General features: G+C 39.9%; 1 protein-coding gene and 1 pseudogene across 1 annotated transcript in view; one reads left to right on the forward strand and one right to left on the reverse strand.

Annotated features, from left to right (window-relative positions):
- The window catches only part of LOC114686809 (carcinoembryonic antigen-related cell adhesion molecule 1-like), a 130,238-nt gene that overhangs the window by 11,285 nt on the left and 101,836 nt on the right, over positions 1–17,117 (reverse strand). The window contains exon 5 of the mRNA XM_037201461.1: positions 7,857–8,132. Within this exon, the coding sequence (XP_037057356.1) occupies positions 7,857–8,132 (276 nt within the window). The remainder of the gene's footprint in view (positions 1–7,856; positions 8,133–17,117) is intronic.
- On the forward strand, positions 4,533–4,825 carry LOC114686812 (annotated as a pseudogene).

The following is a 17,117-nucleotide window of genomic DNA, read 5'->3' on the forward strand; positions in this document are numbered from 1 at the left end:
CATTATGTAAAATAACTCTGTATATTGAGAGTTGTGGTGATATTGTATTCCCCAATATATCGTGCATCCTAATAAATTTATCTGGGGTCAGAGAAGAGAACAGCCACTAGACAGACATAGAGGCCAAAAAATGGTGGCACTCACACCTTTAATCCTAGCATTCCAGAGGCAGAGATCCGCCTGGATCTCTGAGTTCAAGGCCACACTAGCAACAGCCAGGTTTGGTAACAAGAGCCTTTAATCCCAGCAAATGATGGCAGAAAGCAGAAAGGTATATAAGGTGTGAGGACTAGGAACTAAAGCCTGGTTAAGCTTTCAGGCTTTCGAGAAGCAGTTCAGCTGAGATCCATTTGGATAAGGACTCAGAGGCTTCCAGTCTGAGGAAAAAGGATCAACTGAGATACTGGCAAGGTGAGGTGGCTGTGGCTTGTTCTGTTTCTCTGATCTTCCAGCATTCACCCCAATACCTGGCCCTGGGTTTGTTTTTATTAATACGACTCTTTAAGATTCATGCTACAGAGAGTCAGTAACTGTATTAAGAGTTTCTGGAAAATCTATAATACCATGAGAATAGCATATAATTCGGATTTTTGAATGGATTCATAAGGGTTTTGAGCTACTTTATTTAAATTTCCTGACTTATAATCTGCCTTTCCTGATTTATTTGCATCAGTACAGAATGTAGGGGCTCCAGAAATAGGTGTTCCTCACATAATGTGAGGAAGAATCCAATTAGTTCTTCTTATAAATTGAAGTCTCTTGCTTTGGAGATATTTGTTGCTAATTTGTATCAAGAAATTACTGCAAGCTCTTTGTCAAGGTTTATTTTCTATCCATGATGATGAAATTTCAGCATTAGTAAAAGGTACTACAATTTCTGTTGTGTCCATTCCTGTTAATTGACGAAGTCTCAATTTTCCTTTCAGATTCAATTCAGAACCTTTTTTACATAGAACTTTAATTTTTTCACTCTGTTTATCTACTCTCTGCATAAGAATTTCTGTAGGATAATGTGTGGAGGATAGTATGACCAGGATACAGTCAAGTTCTGGATCCAAGCGATCCACATGTACATTCTGTAATTCCTTTTCTACCAAAGCCAATTCTCTCTCAATCTCAGCTGATAGTTTTCTTGGACTATTTAAGTCCTTGTCACCTTGTAAGGTTTAACATAAATTACTTAGTTCTTAATTTTTCAATACAAATATAGGCTATAGCCAGTTAATATCTCCCAGCAATTCTTGAAATCATTAAGAGTTCCTAATTATCTCTCCTGATTTGTGCTTTTTGTGGTTCAAGTTTTTGTAAACCTATCTTACATCCTAGGTAATTAATGGAATCTCCTCTTTGTATTTTTTTCAGGGGGAATTTGTAGTCTCCAAGAAGGCAAAATTTTCTTTGTTTCTTTAAACATTTTTCTAAGGTATTTGCTTCTAAATCAGCTTGTAAGATATCATCTATATAATGATAAATTGCAGATTCAGGAAACTGTTTCTGAACTATTTCCAATGGCTGTTGTCCAAAATATTGACATAAGGTGAGGCTGTTTAATATCCCTTGTGGAAGAATTTTCCATTGCAGCTTTTTAACAGGCTGGGAATTATTATAAGTAGGCCCTGTGGAGGCTAATTTTCCTTTTTTCCTGTTCTTGTAAAGGTATAGTAGAAGAGCAGTCTTCTAAATCAATCACTATAATAGAGCATCCTTTAGCTAATAGAGAGGGCAAGGAAATTCCAGGCTGTAAAGAGTCCATCAGCTGAATTTATGGCTCTTAAATCTGTTAACATTCTCCATTTTCCAGATTTCTTTCTAATGACAAATATAGGAGAATTCCAAGGACCTGTGATTCTTCAATATGTTGAGCATTTAGCTGTTCCTGTACCAGCTGTTCTAAGGCCTGTAATCTTTCTGATGTCAGAGGCCATTGTTCCATCCACACAGGTTTGTCAGTTAAGCATTTTAAGGGTAGAGCTGTTGGTACCTTGGAAGACCAACAGCTGTTGTGCCCTGTTTATGTACAACTTGAACAGTCTGTGACTGTTCTTGATAATACCTTTTAATATTTCTGTCAGAAGCAATCTTTATTTTACAATTTGTTTCTGAGATTGGGGGAATGTTAATCTGTCTTTTCCATTACTGCAACAAATCACATCCCCATAAATTCATGGCTATATTAGCCATATATGGCTTTAATTTTCCTATCTGTCCTTCTGGCCCTATACACTCAACCCATCTTCTACTTTGTTTTACCTGAGATAGAGTTCCAATCCCTAGGAGCTGAATATTGACCTCCTGAAGAGGCAAATTTGGATGCCAAGATTTCAGTGAAATTATTGTTACAATTATACCTTTGTCTTTCAAACCCTCAGTTTCAATGCCATTTTATTTTTTTGTATTTTAAACTTTGGTCTATGATCATTTATAGAAGTTTGCCAAAATACTTGTTTTATGGTCTCTCTTGAAAATTTTGTTTTATTGAATTTATCTATTGAAGCTGTTTTGTCATACATATGGTTTTTGGCAACAGGAATTAGGTCCTTAATTACTCTGTGGAGGAGTTCCCTCCATGATAACAGGGAATTATCGAACCAAATTTGATATTGGGACCTGTGAGAGGCCCCCAAGTCGTTTCCTGCTGGCAAAGGGTTACCGTGTCTGTCCCTTTGATCTGCTTTCATTAGTCCAGTGTCAGTTTTTGCCACACCTTCTACATACTCCAGAAGGCTGGGGCCTTCTCCTTGCATTATCTCTAGAAAAAGCATTGGTTTTAGGAATAAATTGCCTACAAGCTCTTTTTAGATGAATTTTTTTTTTACCACAATTAAAACATCTGACATTTTGATTTTTCTTAAAATTTCTAGAAATTACTTCTCCTATCAAAATAGCATCATAATCATGAGATCCAATATCAGATGTATTTTGTATCCATTTATCTATGAGTGCTGATCTTGCATTTAAAGGCCTAATCAACCTTTTGCATTCTGAATTTGCACTTTCAAAAGCCAAGAATTCAATTAATATTTTTCTAACTTCTGGGTCTGTTACCATTCTATTTACAGGAGTTGGATATTACTAAAATGTGAGACCTCACTATCCATTCTCAAGAATACGAAGAATTTCAAGAGCACTCAGTAGTTACATGCTCACTGTTGAGTGGCCTAGATGCAATAGACAAATTCCTACAAAAAACTGGTTCTTTAGGGATGGAATCGAATTGAATAACCAATAAGATTTAATCAAGAAAAATTTGACAAAATTTCAGAGACATTGATGAGAAAAACTCTGAAAAAAGTGTTTTTCATGATAGAAAACATGATAGAAGTACAGCTTGCTATAACAAAGGCAACACATGGAAACCCACAGCCAATATCATATTAAATGGGGAGACTGGCTCTTTCTCTCTAAGATCAAGAAGAACACAGGATGCTGCTGTGACCATCTATGTAGCATTCTTAAGAGTCTCTTGACTCTTAAGATAGAGCCATTAGGTTAGACAATGAAATGAACGCGCCCAATTATGAGGTGGGAGATAGATAGATAGATAGTAGATGACAAGGACTTGTTTATAGAAACTCCTTAACATTGTACAGAAAGTTCTCAGAACTAAATGAATAAAACTAGCAAAATTGTTGGCTAATGAAAAGAACATGCCCAAGTGAGATGTATTTCTTTATACTAATATTGACCATGAACAATTAGATTTTTGATTTTCCTGACAGTAGTGGAGCTTGAACCTATGGCCTTTTGCATGCCTGGCAAGGGTTTAGCCCCCGAGCAACAGTCCCAGACTTAACAGTGAACAATTAGAACGGAAATGAAGAAAGTATTTATTTATGAGAGCGCCAAAAAGAATTAAATACTTAGAATTAACTCTGCCAAGAAGATAAAAGGCTTGCACTCAGCAAACTCCCAATTAAGAGATGATGAATGAAGATGAGAAATGACAGCCATTGGGGTTGATGGGTTGGAAGACTTAATCTTATTATTACTGTTGTTCTGCAGTACTGGGATTGAACCCAGGGCTTTGTGCATGGTAAGTAATGCTCTACTATTGAGCTGTATTCTAAGGTCTGCCTTTTAATTTTTATTTAGAAACAGGATGTCACTAAATTAACCAGGCTGGCCTGAATGGTTATGGTGGGCACGCTTAGAACTTTGGTACTCCTGCCTCAGCTTCTTTGAGTGCCTGGAATTACAGGCATGAGCTAGCTTGTCTGAAAGACTTTTTAAAAAAATAGATGACAGTATCACTGAATGTAGTCTATCAGTTCTATGCACATCAGATCAAAACCCCAGTGGCATTTTGCACAGAAATAGAGAAGTCCATTCTAGCTGTCCTGGAACTCACTATATAGATTAGGGTGGCCTCAAACTCCCAGAGATCCACCTGTCTCTGCTCCCAAGATCTGGGGTTAGAGGCAAGTACCATACCTGGCTTTAAAAGTATCTTGAGTACGTGCAGTGGCAGCCGAGGCGGTGTAGCTCCGTGACGGGTTCGGCCTCGCAAATGCCTCCTACCCAGCACCGCCAAGATGCCCAAGAGGAAGGTTAGCGTGGTTGGAGCGGCGAAGGCAGAGCCCAAGCGGCTCTTGGCGAGGCTGTCGGCCAACCCCGCCCCTGCCAAGGTGGACGCGAAGCTGAAGAAGGCCGCGGAAAGGATAAACCATCAGACAAAAAAGTGAAAATAAAAGGGAAGAGGGGAGCAAAGGGCAAACAGGCGGAGGTGGCTGACCAGCAAACAACAGATGTGCCTGCAGAAAATGGAGATGTTAAGAACCAGAGTCCAGCTTCTGAAGTCGAAGAGAAAGAAGCCAAGTCCGACTAACCATCCATCGTGTCTGTCAGTGTCCCTTCTTGTACAATCCAGAGGAATATTTTTATCAACTATTTTGTAAATGCGAGTTTTTTAGTAGCTCTAGAAACATTTTTAAAAGGTGGGAGGAAGTCCTGCCTCATCCCATTTTTTTAAGTGTAAATGATTTTTTAAAGAGGCTAAATCACTTGCTGATTGTTTATTTTTTGGTACAACCAGAAAAAAGCAGGATACTGAACCAGGAGAGGCTGTGACTGTTCCGGGGGGTCACCATAACATTCCGTAGAGGGGGCTAGTTTTTTTTAATTTTTATTTATTTTATTTTACAATACCATTCAGTTCTATATCAGCCATGGGTTCCCCTATTCTCCCCCCTCCCACCCTCTCCCCTTACCCCCAGAACACCGAGGGGCTAGTTTTATATCCTTCAACACAAAGCATACTTGAAGTCTTGGTCATGCATTTGTGTCTGGAATATTTTTAGTTATTTCTGGTCTCACGTTTCTAGTAGAACTGTATCCTAAAAAACCACTCCTCTGTCCTTGCCCTGTCAGAACTGTCTCTGGTCATGGCAGTCCATTTTCCTAACAATTGTGATAATGTGCTCTGAAAGATTGAAATTTTGAATATGTACTGTATGTGGCATAAAATTGTGAGTCAGTGTAATTAAGGATTGTGAGCATTTGATTGTTATGTGAGGTCTTAGGGAAAACTTGCCAAGTTTAGGATGGAACATCACTGGAATAAGTTCAAAGAGAAACAATACATGGCTCTTTTGGGTACGTGAATACAATGTATGACTCTTAGAGTTTGGGTCCATGTTTTAAGAATTGAAATGTCTGTGTACTCAACCAATAAAGTCTCAGTTGTGAAAGAGTAAAAAAAAAAAAAAGAAAAAAAAGAAAAGAAAACAGAATAAAATTGCAGGACATCCTACATGATTTCATAATTTTAGTACAAAGCTGCAACAATCAAAATAGTCTACTGCTGACGTAATGGCAGACATACAGATCAGTGAAATAGAATCAGAAAGCTCAGAATTGCTCATGTACATTGGCCATGAGTAAATTAAAGAGTAGTTGATATGATCAATATGTGTGTTTATGGGGCACAGTTTTGCATATATATTATAATATGTGTCAGATCTGAGCAGCTGGCATATCCACCATTTCATCTGTCACTTTTTCTATTTGTTACAAACATTCATTTCTTCTGGCTCTTTTGAATTACTAGGTGTGAAACAGAGTTGTCCTATTGAGTTACAGAACTTGGAAGGCTTTCTTGATGTCCATCTGACCCTCTGTGACCAGATAAGTTTTGATCAGTCTGCTAAGATTGTTCAAGGATGGAGGAATGATCAGTTAAACAAGGGATGTTGGGAAAATGGGATATCCAGGTAAAAGAATGAAGTTAAGCCTTCACCTAACAACATATAAAAATCAACTCTAAATGGATCAAAGACCTAAAATGGATCAGAGCTGAAAGTCATCAGACTTTTAGGAGACAGGATGAAAGCATCTTGACATTGGATTTCGAATGGTGTCTTTGTTATGATGCCAGATGCATCATATGGGCCTTTTGGCTGCTTATATGTCTCTGCAGAACATGCCTGTTTGGTACCTGAGGAGGACAGAAGAGGGTGTTGAATTTTTGGACCTTAGTTACAGACAGGAATAAGCTGCCATGTGGGTGCTGGGAATTGAACATCTGTCCTTTGGAAGAGCAGCTAGGACTCTTAAATATTGAGCTATCTCTCCAGTTCCATAAACTATATCTATATACACACATATACCACTACACACCACAAAAAACAGTCATCAGAAAAAAGAGCTTTGTGCAAGGAGGTCATGCTGCAAATGTCAGCATGAGGTTAAGAAACTCAGTATATGGGCCACCAAGATGGCTCAGTTGGGAAGAGTGCCTGCCGTACTCTATCTCAGTACCTATTCCCAACTGCTACACAGAAATAAATGTACAAACAAATGTGGGCCAGTGAAATTGCTTAGTAGATAAAGGGCTTGCTCACCCACCTGAGTTCAATCCCCTGTCCCTGGATAACTGGCTCTTACAAATTGTCCCCTAACCTCCACACATGGCTGTGGGACATGCACACGAATAAATATGCAAACATAGTAAGAAACTTAATACAGGTCCTTTCTATGTATGGATTCGATATTTAGGGACTGAAACCTTGGAAACAAACTACGTGGAAATGTATCTCTACAGTGAAAAATGTATTGTTTCCTTTTATCATTGTCCTGTGCTCAACACAATAAGACTATTGTCAACTCGGACCCAGTTAAAAAAAAAGACTAGTGTCTATGCAGTATGTATATTAGGTATTGGAAATAATCTAAAGAAGATATAAATGTGTAGGAGGAGGTGTAGAGTAACATGAATATTTTACTGTGTGTCTGACTCAGACCCTAAACTCTTATTCACATTGCATTTCTATTTATTTGCTATATTGACATCTATTGTTGTTATTATTGAGAGAGTCTCACAATGTAATCTGGACTGGCCTTGTACTGCTTTTTTTTAATTAAAAGATTTTCTATTCATTTTACATACCAACCACAGATTCCCCTTTTCCTCCTGCCTCCAGCCCCCAGCTTTCCTTCCCAAACAACCCCCCATTTCCACCTCCTTCAAAGCAAGGTCACCCATGGGGAGTCAGCAGTATCTGATACATTCATTGAGTGGCCTTGTACTTCTATGCCTCCTGCTTCAGACTCTCTCTCTTTTGAGGTAGGGTCTCACTATGTAGCTCTGGCTGTAACCTGAAACTGGCTACAATGACCAGGGTGGTTGGTAACTCATAGAGATCCAACTGTCTCTGCCTCTGCTATGCTGGGGTTAAAGGCATGCAGCACTGTGCTCAGATTGCTTGGTGTGTTATCATGAGATTCACATGCATCCATCACCAGGCTGGCTTGAACCATGTTTTTCTCCTTGTGACTTTGACCCATTCTGTACTCTTTTGATAAAGAAACTGCCCCCACCCCCAACACTATGCAGTAAGGAGGGAACAGAGGTCACTCACGTTTTATGTCCAGCTGGATGGGGTCACTCCTCTTGGAACTGATTTGATTGGATACTTTACACTGATAGTCCCCGGAATCCTCACTCCTCACAGAGTCTATTTGGAGGGTGCTGTTGTTCTGGGACAGCCTTACCCTGTCTGTGAGCTCCACACTCTGGCCTTTGAAGAGCCAATGGATGGAGATCCCAGTGTCGTTTGACAAGCAGGTCAGGAACACAGAGGTCATATCTTTGACTGTGGTGTTGGTGACTTGGATGAAGGGTGGAGTCACTGGATCTGTGAATAAATAGTGGAGGGGAACAGCTGAGAGTCCTTCACCCTCAGAGATCTCAGCCAGCTCACAGGGCCCATAGAAAGAAGTGGCCCTCTGCAAGATCACATGTTTGGGTTCAAGATATGTTCTGTAAGGAGAGAGCTGAATCTTACTCCTACCAAGATCACCCACAGTGACACTGACTCAGGTTGTTTGTGTAGATTCCAAACTGGGAGCCTCTTCACACCACATGTCCAGAAATCTCATGGTGGAGGGAATGTATTTCCCAATGATTTTTGTTGGAATTCTTGCTCACACTTTTGGTAAGTGTGAACAGTCAGGACCCTCTTTTATGAAATAGCCTTCTGTTTGTTTATTATTAAAATAATTTGTCATGGGGTTAAGCCCACGTAATCTTAAAGGTATTAAAGGTTAGACCTCAGGACTGGGAGAAATCCCTTACTAAAGAATTTCTGTTTGTAGGAAAAATGTATTTCCTGCCCCATGGATATGGATTAAATACTACAGAGTAGAAGTGAATAATCACAGTGCTGACCACAGCTTGCCACTCTAATTCTCAGTACTGATATTTTTGAGACAGGGTCTCACTGTACAGTCTTAGCTCACTTGGCACTTGATGCTGAGCTCAAACTCACTATCTACCTGCCTCTCCCTCCTCAGTGCTGGCATCAAAAATGTGTGCCACCATACTCAGCTGGCATTTGTTTTTTGAACCTTGTGAAGAGTAAGCAAAAGATCATCATCAACTGTCAGTGACATGGTTCACCAGTGCTCCCAGGCACATTCTCCACCCACTCTTTCCATCCCGTGGAGTCAAAGTTGAGCCAGCCACCACACCCATGAGACAGGAAAAGACCTCTGAGCAGAGGTCTAGTCCCCATCTGTGGGGAATATTCTCAGCCAATTTGGAGAAAAAGAAAGTGAGTACTGTTGAAATCACTGGGTGCTCCTTCTACATCATGGAGGTCATAAAATGAAAATGGAGGGGACAGGAAAGGTTGTGGTAGGCACAGAAAGAAATCTTGATCTTGAGGTTCTCCTAACCCTGGAAAGTCCCTAACACAACCAAAGGCTTTCCAAGACTGGGAGAACCTCCTTCTCATATTGCAATCTCCATCCCTCTCAGCCAGAAACCGGAGAACTATGAGGCCATTAGACATAGGGATGGAGGGGGGGGGCTTGAGGGAAGACTGAGTTTTGCTTGTTCGCATAGACATGGGCTGGAAATTCAATGCTTCTGCACCCTCCCAGAATGCCAAAAGTGTCCATTCTAAACCTGGTGCTGATATTTCAGAGATCCACTTACTAAGGACTGTAATGTTCTTGACTGTGGTCCAATTCACTCCAGAGAAAAAGTTATAGATGAAGCAGGAATAGGATCTGCTACTATTAGTATTGATGTTGGGGATAAGGAGCTCTTGGGAGAATGACTGGAGCTCTCCATTGACAAACCAAGAGTACTGTGCAGGTGGGTTAGCATCTGTGTGGCAGTAGAGGCTGAGGTTTGTCTTTGAATGGAAATGAATATTTGAGTGGGATATGATCGGGACATCTGGACCATCTGGAGCAAACAGAACAAAGCCACACCTGATATCAGCAGAGGGAAAGGGAAATCCTGGTCTGTAGATGGCCATAGTATCTCTTTGAGCTTTTAACCTTAATTAAGCAGATTTCCACCAGAGTTAGCTTGCAGATTAGTGGAAGAGTACTCATTCATCATGCACAAGCCCTGATATATCTCAAGCACAACACACAAACATCCCCTCTACATAGTCATATGTGCACTGAGCCTGAGTCTTACATGTCCCCTGTCTCCATCACCATGAGCCTCTCTAGGCAGAAGTCCCTGCAGCTCATTCAAGCCAAATGCTGGGCCTGTCTACATGTGCTTGGGCTGGGCCAGGATGCCCTGGCAGCCTAGGTATTTGTATGGTAGGTCTGTATCATGAATCCAAGGGGACCAGGACTGAGTATGGTAGCTGTAGCCCTCTGTATTTAGGTAGTTGGAGCCAGGATGAAACAGAAAATACTTACAGGTAACATTCAGAGAGAATGGGTCACTTGGGCAAGCACTCATTGAGTTCCAGGTCACATTCATAAGGTCCTATATCAGTCCTCACAACACTGAGTAAAGTTAGAGTCTTATTGTCCTCAGACAGTTTCAGCCTGTCCTTTTCTGAGAAGCTTTGGTCATTTATCCTCCAAGGTAGATTATGTTCTGAGTCATAGGCTCACACATTAATACTACTGAGTCCTCAATCTCCATGGAATTGGAATTGTTGGTTGTGATTTTAGCTTTGGGTATCATTGCTGTGCTAACCACAGAGAGAAGATTGCCCTGTGTAGTACCTCTGATTCTTGCAAGGGTGTCTTTCAACCAAAGATAGTCTCTTGTCTCTCCACCATCCCAGATCCTTAGAGAATCAGTCAGGAAGCAAATTACAGGCAGATGGAGTGACTGAGTGCTCAGAGATAATGGGGCCTTCTGTGCTGTTTATGGGAGAAGCAAGGGCTTTCTCATGAGTGAACTGGGCTGCATTGTTTGGTGATGGTCAGACTCAAGACTTGGAATCAGAGACCTCATTTTATCTCCTGGTCCTCACTGACACATTGCCTGCTTTGGGACACAAGGTTCGAGTCCCTCCAGCTGCACTGGCCTCCACTACTCAGTGTAGACCAGTGCTTTCCAAGCCTTTGCTGTTCAGGACTGTCCTACAGATAGGCTATGATTAGTGTTCCAATTGAGCTTCCCTGAGAAACCTGACAGCCTTTCAGAGTTCTCACATAGCTCAGGACCTGGCTGACATTTAGTTCAGGCTGGGCCACGGGTGGGCTATTCTTGTCAGGTGTTTGAAGTTGATTGACATGAATCTGGGAGCCCTATAAGAATCCTGAATCTATGAAATGATCAGAAGAGTGAAGGCCACCTAGTAAGTCTCCAGGATTGGAACCTGGAGATGTTGTTTTGGACAGATAGCTTGTGCCACTGATGGCCTATGTGACCCTGACTCAGTGACTGTGTTTCCTGTCTCAGTTTCCCTATAATAAGACACATGGTAAATGATCATTGCTATGCCTGAAAGGTAACCTTAAATGTGAATAATGACCTGACCTTCCACCAAGCAGTGTCTATTAGTATTTGCCTGCAGGAAATAATTCCTGGACTGGTTATGGAGACATGGCTGTTAGGAGTTAGGAGCACTTGCTGCTCTTCTAGAGGTCCTGAGTTCAATTCCCAGCAACCACATGGTGGCTTACAACCATGTATAATGAAATATGTTGCCTTTTTCTGGTGTGGAGGCAGAACACTGTAAAATAAATAAATAAATAAGTAAATAAGTAATAAATAAATAAATAAATAAATAAATACATAAGAAGGCTAAACTGGCTGTGGGAATGAAACACCAAGGAGCTGTTTGTAGCAAGATGTAACTTTTACATTGGAAAGAGGAGCAGGTTTGAAGTAACCCATAGAAGATTGTAGTCAATGGCAGTTTATTTCAGAGTAGCCAAGACAAATTTCCAATGTCTCACCATAATAAATGGTGTAGTGGATGTGAAATGGTTGACTTAACCATTATGTCTTGTATACAGACATCAACGATCTCACTCTATTTCTCCAGACTACGTACAGTTGGGACCCCAGATTTAGCACTATTAACAAGTAAAAGACCATGGATCAACAAAGTGGAAAGATAATTTTCAAGTGCCAAAAAATGTTACGTATTGTACATCTGCACGTGGGCTAAAATATATAAAGAACTCTCACAGTTTAACAATAGTAACAATAAAAACCACAAGCAGCTCAATCCAAAAAGAAGAAAAAGACCTGACATTCCTTTTAAAGAAAGAGGAACAGATGACCAATAAAGACAGGATGCTTAGATTTTGTCTATTTGACAGACTAAATTCACATGGAAAGAGAAAACCTTATTTAAGGTATCACCTCCATCATAATGGCCAGCAAGTCATTTTCTTAATTACTGTTTGGTGGAGAATGACCCGGTGCTATCCTCTAGCAGATATCCCCTTTCTTATGGGCTCTATAAGAAAAGCAGCTGAGCAAGTTGTGGGTGGAAGCCAGGATCCTTTCCCCATGGTTCTTGCCTGCACTTCCCTCAATGACACACCCTGACCAAGACATTTAAGCCAAATAAACCCCTAACTGCCAAGTTTGTTTGGGTTGTGGCATTTCATCACAGTAACTGGAAGGCTAAAAGAACAACACATACAGTAATGCTATGGGAGCCAGGCGGTGGTATCATATGTCTTTAATCCCAACAGTTGGGAGGCAGAGGCAGGAGGATTTCTGTGAGTTTGAGGCCATCTGGGTCTACAGAGCGAGCTCCAGGAAAGGCACCAAAAACTACACAAGGAAACCCTGTCTTGTTAAAACCAACCCCCCCCCCCAAAAAAATCTATGTAGTCATGCATAGCGGCACATTCCTTTAGTCCCAACACTCAGGATGTAGAGACAGGTGGGTCTCTGTGAGTTCCACATCAGACTAGACTAGGGTATCAAAATTTATCCTAGGGGCCACTGTTGACTGCTGACCTTACTACATGGAAATCTGATGCTCCTATTTGTGTTAAACAATCAACTTTGAATGCTGAGAGAATTGTAGCTACTACTTGTCTGGTGGAGGAGAAGCTTAAAAATAGGGCATACAAAGTCTCCCACCAGCCCTTGAGTCACCCCAGTATTTGTTGGTTAGAAAAAAAATCGGGCTTACAGGCTGTTACAAGACTTTAAAAACTTAAATGAACTTTATTGGAGCCAAGGGGAGCTTCACAGCCTTGATTGCCATCTCCCACAGCCACCTTTAGAAATCAAAATATAATTGTCATAGACTTACAAAATTGCTTCTTCAGTATACCTCCTCACCCTAAATAAAGATTGTCAGTATTTCACTTTTACCTTGCTTTTTAACCCTGACATAATGGAAGTCAAAAGCTGACATGCAGAGCAGGAAATATGAGTTCTGTTTATCCAGAACTCATTGATTGAGCTGAGTTCCTCATCATATATTCAGATTAACCATCAGAACTGTCAATTATAGTTTCCTCACAGTCCTCCAACCAAATAATAATATATTGTATATATATGTACATATAATATAATGTACATATAAATACATATATATGCAACATATACATCACAATAAATTTATTACACAGGTGATATTATATTTATTTCAAAGTATAAAACCTATGAGTTTTATGTTATTTTCTTCTGGGTTCAGGAAATTAAATATTCCAGACCAATTAAACCCTTAAAATATGGGGAAAGAAAATAATAGACAGGCCTCCTGCAGACAGGTCAAACTGCCACAATCCCCCACCAGACCCTGTAACCCCAAAGCCCCACCTCCCTTAAATCCTACACACCCTCTGAGACTGCAACTGTTCCCTGAGACAGAGCCTGCCAGCACCCGATTGGATGAAGAGGTGAGCCTTTATCCTCATACTTGAACACACCAGTCCCTAGGCTTTGATCCAGGGGCACAACCCTGAGCCCCAATACCACCACCCATTGCAGTCCCAGTTTCAGGCCAGGTGGCAGGCAGATCCCCTGCAGACAGGTCAGACTACCACCATCCCCACCAGACTCTGTATCCCACAAGCCCCACTCCTCCCAACCCACCCACATGCCAAGATTGCAGCTACTCCCTGAGACAGATCCCACAAGCACCAATTGGACTAAGAGCTGCTCCCTGAGACAAAGAGTGCCTTAGCACTGATTGGATCAAGAGCTCCCACAGGACCAAGTGTATCGATCAGATCAAGAGATCAAGAGAGGCTCCCTTAGACACAGACACCATTTGCACTAAGTGGAGAAAGAGATGGGTAGACACCAGTGCAAAACCACAGTCAACAACATAAAAACTAATATGGCTATATCAGAACCTATATCAGCAAGACCTGAAAATCCCAACACGGAAGAAATTGACCTCAAAAATGACCTTAAGAAGATAGAGATCTTTAACGAGGAAATGAAATTCTCTTAAAGAATTCGAAGAAAAGTCAAACAAAAAATTGGAAGAAGTCAGTAAATCCCTTAAAGAAAGCCAAGAGAAAGCAATTAAACAAGTGAGGGAAATATTTCAATATTTAAAACCTGAAATTGAGACAATAAAGAAGAGAGAAACTGAGGGAATGCTGGAAATAGAAAATCCGAGTAAATGAACAGGAACTACAGATGCAAGCATAACCAACAGAATGCATGACATAATAGAGCAGATCTTTGGTGTTGAAGATACAATAGAAGAAATAGATTCATTAGTCAAAGAAAACAGTAAAGCCAACAAAGTCATGACCCAAAATGTCTATGAAATGTGGGACACCAAGAAAAGACCAAACCTAAGAATAATAGAAATAGAAGAAGGAGAAGAATATCAACTCAAAGGCACAGGAAATATATTCAAAAAATCATAGAAGAAAACTTTCCCAGCCTAAAGATGGAAATGCCTCTAAAGATACAAGAAGCTTCCAGAACACCGAATAGCCTGGATCAAAAAAAAAAAAAAAAAATCCCCTCGCCACATAATAATCAAACATCTAGACATACAGAATAAAGAGAAAAATATTAAGAGCTGCAAAGGAAAAAGGCCAAGTAACATATAAAGACAGACCCATAAGAATAACACCTGACTTCTCAATGGAGACTCTAAAAGCCAGGAGGTCCTGGGCAGACTTTATGCAGACACTAAGAGACCATGGATGGCAATCTAGACTATTATACCCAGCAAAACTCTCAATCAACATAGACAGAGTAAACATAATATTCCATGATAAAACCAGATTTAAACAATATCTCTCCACAAATCCAACCCTACAGAACACACTAGAAGGAAAAATTCAACCTAAGGAAGTGAGATACCCCCATGAAAACACAGGCAATAGATACCACACCAAAAAATACCAAAGAAGGGAAATTTACAACACTACAACAAAAAATAACAGGAATTAACAATCATTGGTCATTAATATCCATTAATATGAATGGTCTCATTCACCTATAAAAAGACACAGGTAACAGAATGGATATGAAAACAAGATACATCCTTCTGCTGTATACAAGAAACACACCTCAACTTCAAAGACAGACACTACCTCAGAATAAAAGGCTGGGAAAAGACTTTCCAATCAAATGGACTTAAGAAGCAAGCTGGTGTAGCTATCCTAATATCTAATAAAATAGACTTCAAACTAGAATCAATCAAAAGAGATTGGAAAGGACATTACATATTTATCACAGGGAAAATCTCACAAGATGAAATCTCAATCCTGAATGTTTATGCCCCAAATACAAGAGCGCCCATATTTGTAAAAGAAACATTACTAAAACTTAAATTGCACATCAAACCCCATACACTAGTAGTGGGAGACTTCAACACCCCAATCTCAGCAATGGACAGGTCTGCCAGACAGAAATTTAACAGAGAAATAAGGGAACTAACAGACATTATGACTCAAATGGACTTAATAGATATCTAAAGAATATTCCACCCTAACACAAAAGAATATACCTTCTTCTCAGCACCCCATGGAACCTTCTTGAAAATTGACCACATGCTTGATCACAAAGCAAATCTCAAAAGTATAAAAAAAACCCCTTGAAATAACCTCCTGTATCTTATCAGACCACCATGGCTTAAAGTTAGATTTCAACAACAACAAAAGTTACAGAAAGCCTACAATCTCATGAAAACTGAATAATGCCCAATACAATCACCAATGGGTCAAGGAATAAATAAAGAATGAAATTAAAGATTTCCTAGAATTCAATGAAAATGAATGTACAACATACCCAAACTTATGGGACACTATGAAAACAGTGCTAAGAGAAAAATTCATAGCACTAATTGCCCACAAAAAGAAGATAGAGAAATCTCACATTAGCGACTTAACAGCACACCTGAAAGCTCTAGAACAAAAAGAATCAAACTCACCCAGGAGAAACAGACACCAGCAAATAATCAAATTGAGTGCTGAAATCAATAAATGGAAACAAAGAGAACAATATGAAGAATCAATGAAACAAAGAATTTGTTCTTTGAGAAAATCAACAGGATAGACAAGTCCTTATCCAAATTGACCAAAAAGCAGAGAGAGAGAGAGAGAGAGAGAGAGAGAGAGAGAGAGAGAGAGAGAGAGAGAGAGAGAGCTAGAGAGAGAGAATCCAAATTAACAAAATCAGAAATGAAAAGGGAGAAATAACAACAGATAATGAGAAAATCCAAAGAATCATCAGATCATACTTCAAAAACCTGTACTCCCCAACATTGGAAAATCAGAAAGAAATGGATGATTTTCTGGATAGGTACCACACACCAAGTTAAATTAAGACCAGATAAACAATTTAAATAGACCAATAACCCCTAAGGAAATAGAAACTGTCATTAAAAGTCTCCCAACCAAAAAAGCCCAGGACCAGATGGTTTCAGCACAGAATTCTACCAGATCTTCAAATAAGAGATAATACCAATGCTCTTTAAATTGTTTCACACAATAGAAACAGAAGGAATGTTATCAAACTCCTTCTATGAAGTTACAATTAACCCTGATTCCAAAGACAAACAAAGATTCACCAAAGAAAGAGAACTACAGACCACTCTACCTCATGAACATTGATGCAAAAATACTCAATAAAATATTGGCAATCAGACTCCAAGAACATATCAAAACAATTATCCACCATGATCAAGTAGGCTTCATCCCAGGGATGCAAGGGCGGTTCAACATACTAAAGTCTATCAATGTAATACACCATATAAACAAACTCAAAGAAAAAAAACAACACATGGCCATCTCACTAGATGCAGAAAAGGCATTTGACAAAATCCAACACTCCTTCATGATAAAAGTCTTGGAGAGATCAGGAATACAGGGAACATACCTAAACATAGAAAAGGCAATTTACAACAAGCCAACAGACAACAACAAAGTAAGTGGGAAGGAAATCAAAGCGATTCCACTAAAATCAG

The sequence above is a fragment of the Peromyscus leucopus genome, chromosome 1 (assembly GCF_004664715.2).
Source record: "Peromyscus leucopus breed LL Stock chromosome 1, UCI_PerLeu_2.1, whole genome shotgun sequence".
NCBI lineage: Eukaryota > Metazoa > Chordata > Mammalia > Rodentia > Cricetidae > Peromyscus > Peromyscus leucopus.